This window comes from Pteropus alecto, unplaced genomic scaffold, assembly GCF_000325575.1.
Source record: "Pteropus alecto unplaced genomic scaffold, ASM32557v1 scaffold131, whole genome shotgun sequence".
NCBI lineage: Eukaryota > Metazoa > Chordata > Mammalia > Chiroptera > Pteropodidae > Pteropus > Pteropus alecto.
Window position 1 is genome coordinate 7,339,804 of NW_006434709.1, and position 6,000 is coordinate 7,345,803.

General features: G+C 32.8%; 1 protein-coding gene across 9 annotated transcripts in view; it reads left to right on the forward strand.

Annotated features, from left to right (window-relative positions):
• WDPCP (WD repeat containing planar cell polarity effector) overlaps positions 1–6,000 on the forward strand; it is a 323,269-nt gene that overhangs the window by 189,788 nt on the left and 127,481 nt on the right. For all 9 annotated transcript variants that reach the window (XM_015587591.2, XM_015587590.2, XM_015587592.2 and 6 more), the window contains one exon: positions 2,814–2,877. In XM_015587591.2, the coding sequence (XP_015443077.1) occupies positions 2,814–2,877 (64 nt within the window). The remainder of the gene's footprint in view (positions 1–2,813; positions 2,878–6,000) is intronic.

Consider the following 6,000-nt stretch of genomic DNA (forward strand, 5'->3'; position numbering starts at 1 on the left):
AGAGGCTTATTTTAGATTCAAAGACACAGACAGGTTGAAATTGAAAGGATAGAAAAATAAACTCCATGCAAATAATAACCAAGAGAGATGAGGCAGCTATACTAATAGGCAAAACAGACATTAAGTAAAAAATTGTTACAAGAGGTAAAGAAGAACATTCCTGATAAAAGGGACAATGCATCAAGAAGATATAATAAATTTAAATGTATATGCACCAAGGAATAGAAATGTGTGTAATTATAGTGGAGACTTCACTACCCCCACTTTCTATGCGGTATAGCACTCCCACACAGAAGATCAATAGAGAGAGCTTGAACAAATTATATCTAACAGATGTATATACATCACTACTTAGAAGAATACACATTTTTCTAAAGTGGACATGGAAATGTCACCACAACAGACCACTGATAGGATATAAAACAAGTTTTAATAAATTTAAAAAGATGGAAATTATACAAAGTATATGCTATCACAATAAAACTGGAAATCAATAATTGAAGGAAAACTGGAAAATACACATCTATATGGAAATTAAACAACACAGTCCCAAATAACCAATGGATCAAAGAAGAAATCACATTGTTACATTTGAGGTAAATGAAAACAAAAACACAACATCTTATGAGATGCAGCAAAAGTAGAATTAAGAGATAAATTTATATCTGTAAATATCTGTTAAATAATAAGAAAATTATCAAATCAGTAACCTAACTTTACAACTTGAGGAACTAGTAAAAGAGGCAAACTAAAACCCAAAGCTATAGAAAGGAAATAAAGATTAAAGCAAAGATAAACCCGAGAATAGAAACTAAAAGTAGATTCTTTGAAAAACATCACCAAAATTGACAAACCTTAAGATAGCCTAAAAAAGAGAGAAAAGACACAACTAAAATCAAAAGTGAAAATCAGCACATTACACCAACCTTAAAGAAATAAAAAAAAAGATTATAAGTCTAAGAACAGTCGTTGCCAGGGTCTGGAGATTGAGGAAGGGCACTGATGCCAAAGCAGCACATGATGATAAAAATATTCAGGATATCTTTCCTGAAATAAATGATTTGAATCTACATATTGAAAGAACCCACAGTGTACCTGGAAAAGTAACCCAGTCAATCCCAAGAAATATCCTAGTAAAACTAATAGATTTTAAAGATCAAGTATCCTCTGAGCTTTCAGGCAAAAATATTACGTCATTTTGAAAGGGAAAAAACAATCAGTCTAACATTGGATTTCCTGCCAACAAGGTAACAGTGGTATAATTGCTAAAAAATATTCAAGGAAAAAAGGGATGAACCGAGGATTTTATATCATCTGAAGCTGTTCTATATGGTGTCAAACCTGGTAAAAACAATTAAGTCTTAGGAAAATTGAACCCTTCTAAGGAATTGACTAGCGTATATTAAGTACTCAATAAATGGTAGCTACTATAGGACAAGTTTCATCAAACCAAGCTGACTGGGGAAACGCAAAAACATGGTGGAAACAGCTCCTGTGTTATAATAATAAGCCTTGTTTGTATGAATTTTAATTATTTCAGCTATTTCACTAATAAAATTTATATAATCTGTTAATAATATTCCGTATTTCTGATGTTTTATTTGAAATCTCATTATATTTTGTAACACCCTACATCACAATATAAAATAGAGAACCAGAGAACTTGTTAATTTACCTGCTAGTTTCTAGAGTCAGAAAAAGTGATAGCTATACCTATGTAAATCTCAGCATTCAGACAAAATAAAGATAACTTTTCCTTCCAAACTCTGTGCAAAGTACAGTTTTCCCTTGAATAACATGGGTTTGAGCCACAGGGGTCCACTAATATGCAGATTTTTTTCAATAAATACAGTCAGTCTTCTGTATCCATAGGGTTTAGATTGAAAACAATATTTTCCATCCATAGTTCAGAATCCCCAAATGCAGAGGGCTGACTATGCATTGTCCATACCATTTTATAAGGGACATGGGCATCCATGAATTTTGATATCTGTGAAAGGTCCTAGAACCAATCCCTCTATAGATACCAAGAGCCAACTATAATTAAGTTTTGGGAGTCAAAAGTTATATGTGGATTTTCAACTGTGCCAGGTCAGTATCTATAACCTCCACATTGATCAAGGGTCAGTTGTTTATGTTCATGACATACTTTTCTTTCAAGATCCTAAACTTTCTATAAAGGTAATTAATTTATAGTTCTCTTTTATCTTAGCCTAAAATTAAACTTTCACAAAGAAAATTCCCAAAATTATACTTCAGAGAAATAATATTGAAAAAAGAAAAATATTTTTAAAAACATATTTAGAAACCACTTATAATGTCATTTTACAACAGCCTAGAATGTATTTTTTCCAAAACTTACAAATATGACTTTTGTAATAATGCAACATTTGACTTCTCAACTTTTAACTAAGAAACACAAATGTATAATTATATACCTTGTTCATTACTCTTATCCTGCTATATTTTCCATATTCCCATATTTTTCTCTTATAAAGGCACAATAAAGTAAAAAATTATGAGAAACATATTTCCTAAGCTATCATTTCCCTCCATTCAACAGCATCTACTCTGGGTTATGTTTATTCTTGAAAGTTGCACTGAAGGCTTCCACAGACTCTGTGCCTCAGCTCCTCCTAAATGCAATAACATTTCACATATAGAAGATCCCAGCAGGTAAAGACCCTACTGTTTGAAAATATTTCCCATCAGAGGAAGAATAACAAAAAATAACATAAATACATTAAGTAAACAGCTCTCTCCTTTTATAGTTTTGTTTGCAACTAACATAACATTTCTTTTCTTCCTTATAGGTACCAGAGATTTGAAAAGGCATTTCTGTTAGCTGTTGACATTGGTGCTCGTGACCTTTTTATGGTGAGTCATTCCCAGAGATGATTTTGTGCCTTCAGTTCTAAGGCTGAGTAAGTTGTCAGCTTTTGTGACCATTAAAAAGGATTACTGTCATTTGTGCCGTAGACACATGGTGGGAAAGCATTATTCCATCTTGGCTTGCAGCTTTGCCTTCATGAAACTGCTCAATAGCCATCTAGTCTCTTTTGACTTCTTGACATTTTCTTTGCCAAGACCCAAAAGATTTTTTATGTTTTCTAAGAATTTATAATTCTTGAACCTTTCTCCTCATGTACCTTGATTTGAGGGGATGACACCTTTCTATCTAATAAGCTTAAATGTCTTTCTAATCCATTTTCTAAAGAAGTATAGCTACAGAAGTCAGGACATAGGGTAAAACATGTCCCATACATCTGGAATGTGCTCAGTTTGTCCCTTCGGTTTTCGTGTAAAGTAACAAATTATGAATGTTCTCACTTGTATTTTTAGAATAATCACAGTATAAAGTGGACCTAAGAGGTTATAAATTCACATACACTTTAGTTCTCCCACTTATTAGCTATGAACAGTAAAACTGACCAGTTTCTTACAGATCCTTGTGCTCTGTATCAGGTTCTTATTTTATAAGATCTTTCACCACAATATCACAGCAAGATTACATGAACACAGGTGGGGTTCCTTTTCTGGTTTCCCAGTGTATTCTGCTCCACAGAGATTTCATTGTTGTCAAAGAAACAATAAAACCAAAGATCCTGAAAACAACAAAAACTTCTGGAAGGCTTTTACCTAAATCTTCTATACAATGAAGACATTTTGTACCTTAAGCTTTGATGCTTTAGATATTAATATGGATTCATGACATTAGGTCACTTGTCTTTGGACTGAGTTTGTCATTTTAATTCTAACTATTGATCATTCAATTGTGCTTTCATTGATCATGAAAAAAATCTTTCTAATTATTGAAAAAGTGTGAACTTTCTGTTATTTGTATGTTATCTGTATTTTGTTATGTCAAACCGAGCAGGCATATTAGTATATTGAGGGAAGGTTTTTTTCATTTTCACCAAAATCTATGCATATAGACATCACAGTGTCAGAAATTTAGTTACAACAAGTTTTAGATTTTCTGACTCCATTGACTTTCCCTCTTTATTTCCACTTTCTCACCTCTGCCACTACTCACCCCAGTAAAGGTAGATTTTCTTAAAAAAAATAAAAAATAAAAACAAAAAAGAGTTCTTCACATCTTTATTTTTTTATATCGATAGTCCCATTCTTTTCCTAGCCAAAATAAGAGCTTGAAGAGATTGAATATTTAAATGTATAGTGTCTGGCAGACTTTATCAACTTATAGTATTGTTCTATAATTTATACTGCTTTGTTTATTAATTAATACATAATCATCAAAGCCATCTTCTAAACTGTTTTTCTAAATACCTGTTTCAGCATTTAGTCTCAGTTTAGCCAGTAACAACATAGAGTCTTCATGTTAGTTTAAATTTCTTTAATCCAAATAGCCTTTCTACTGATAGGTTAACCCTAACCCTAACTCTAACCCATAAGGATTGTTATGTGTAAAAGGTAAGAACCTAAAAGAAGGAGAGAAATAGCGTTTTACTTTCCTTTTTATTTGTAAAAGTGAACAATCTTTATTCAGAAAGTTATATCCTTACTCTTCATGTGTGACTTTATTTATAGCCCAAGTTATATCTTTATTTTTTTAATTAAAACAGTTGGGGTACCATTTTTTAATAAAATCAAATAGGTTTCAAATGTACAATTCAATAATACGTCATATGTATATTGCACCGTGTGTTCACCACCCAAAGTTAAATTTCTTTCTCTCACCAAATATTTGACCCCCCTTTACCCCTACATTCCTCCCCCGCCCCACTTCCCTCTGGTAACCACTAGTCCCTTGTCTGTGCCCATGAGTCTCTGCCATGTTTGTTGCTTTCAGATTTATATCTGACATATCTGTGATATCATGTGGTTTTCACCTTTGGTCTATTTCTCTTAGCATGATTATCTCAAGATTATCCATGTTGTTGCAAATGACAGTACTTCATTTCTTCTTATAGTTGAAGAATATTCCATTGTATATATGTACCACCTCTTCTGTAGTCATCTGTTGTAGGATAATTCAGTTGCTTCCATTTCCTGGCCATCATGAATAAGGCTGCTATGAACATTGGTGTGCATATATCTTTTTGGATACATGTTTTCAAGTTTTGGGGGTAAATACCTACTAGACGGATTGCTGGACTATATGGTGGATCAATTCTTAGTTTTTTGAGAAACCTCCATACTGTTTTCCATAGTGGTTGTACCAGTTTGCAGTCCCACCAGCAGTGTATGAGGGTTCCTTTTTTTCCACATCTAGGGCAATACTTGTTATTTCTTGTCTTGTTAAAGATATCCATTCTAACAGGTGTGATATGGTATCTCACTGTGATTTTGATTTGCATTTCCCTAATAGCTATTGAAGGTGAGCATCTTTTCATGTTTGTTGGCCATATACAGGAGTTTCCTTCTGGACTCTTGATTCTGTTCCACTGGTTCGTGTGTCTGTTTTTCTGCCAATACCATGCCATTTGGACTACTGCTGCTTTGTAGTATAATTTGAAGTCACACAGAGTGATACATACTACCAGCCTCGTTGTTTTGTTTTTTCCCCCCACTCAGGATTACTTTGGCTATTCATGGTCTTTTGTGCTTCCATGCAAAGCTGAGGATTTTTTTGTTCTGTTTCTTTAAAAAAGGCCATTGGGATTTTGATGGGGATTGCATTAAATATGTATAATGCTTTAGGTAATAAGGTCATTTTAGTTATGGTGTTTCTTCCAATCCAAGAATCCAGAATATCTTTCATTTCTTTGTATCTTCAATTTATTTTAATAGAGTCTTACAGTTCTCAGTATATAGGTACTTCACATGTTTTATTTGGTTTATTCCTAGGTATTTTATTCTTTCTATTGCAATTAAAAAAAGGATTTTTTTTTCATTTGCTGAATATCATTAAAGTATAAGAACGTTATGGATTTTGAACATTGGTTGTATCCTAAAACTTTACTGTATTTACTATTTCTAATAGTGCTTTAATGGAGTCTTTAGGGTTTTCTATGTAGAAGATCATGTCATCTGCAG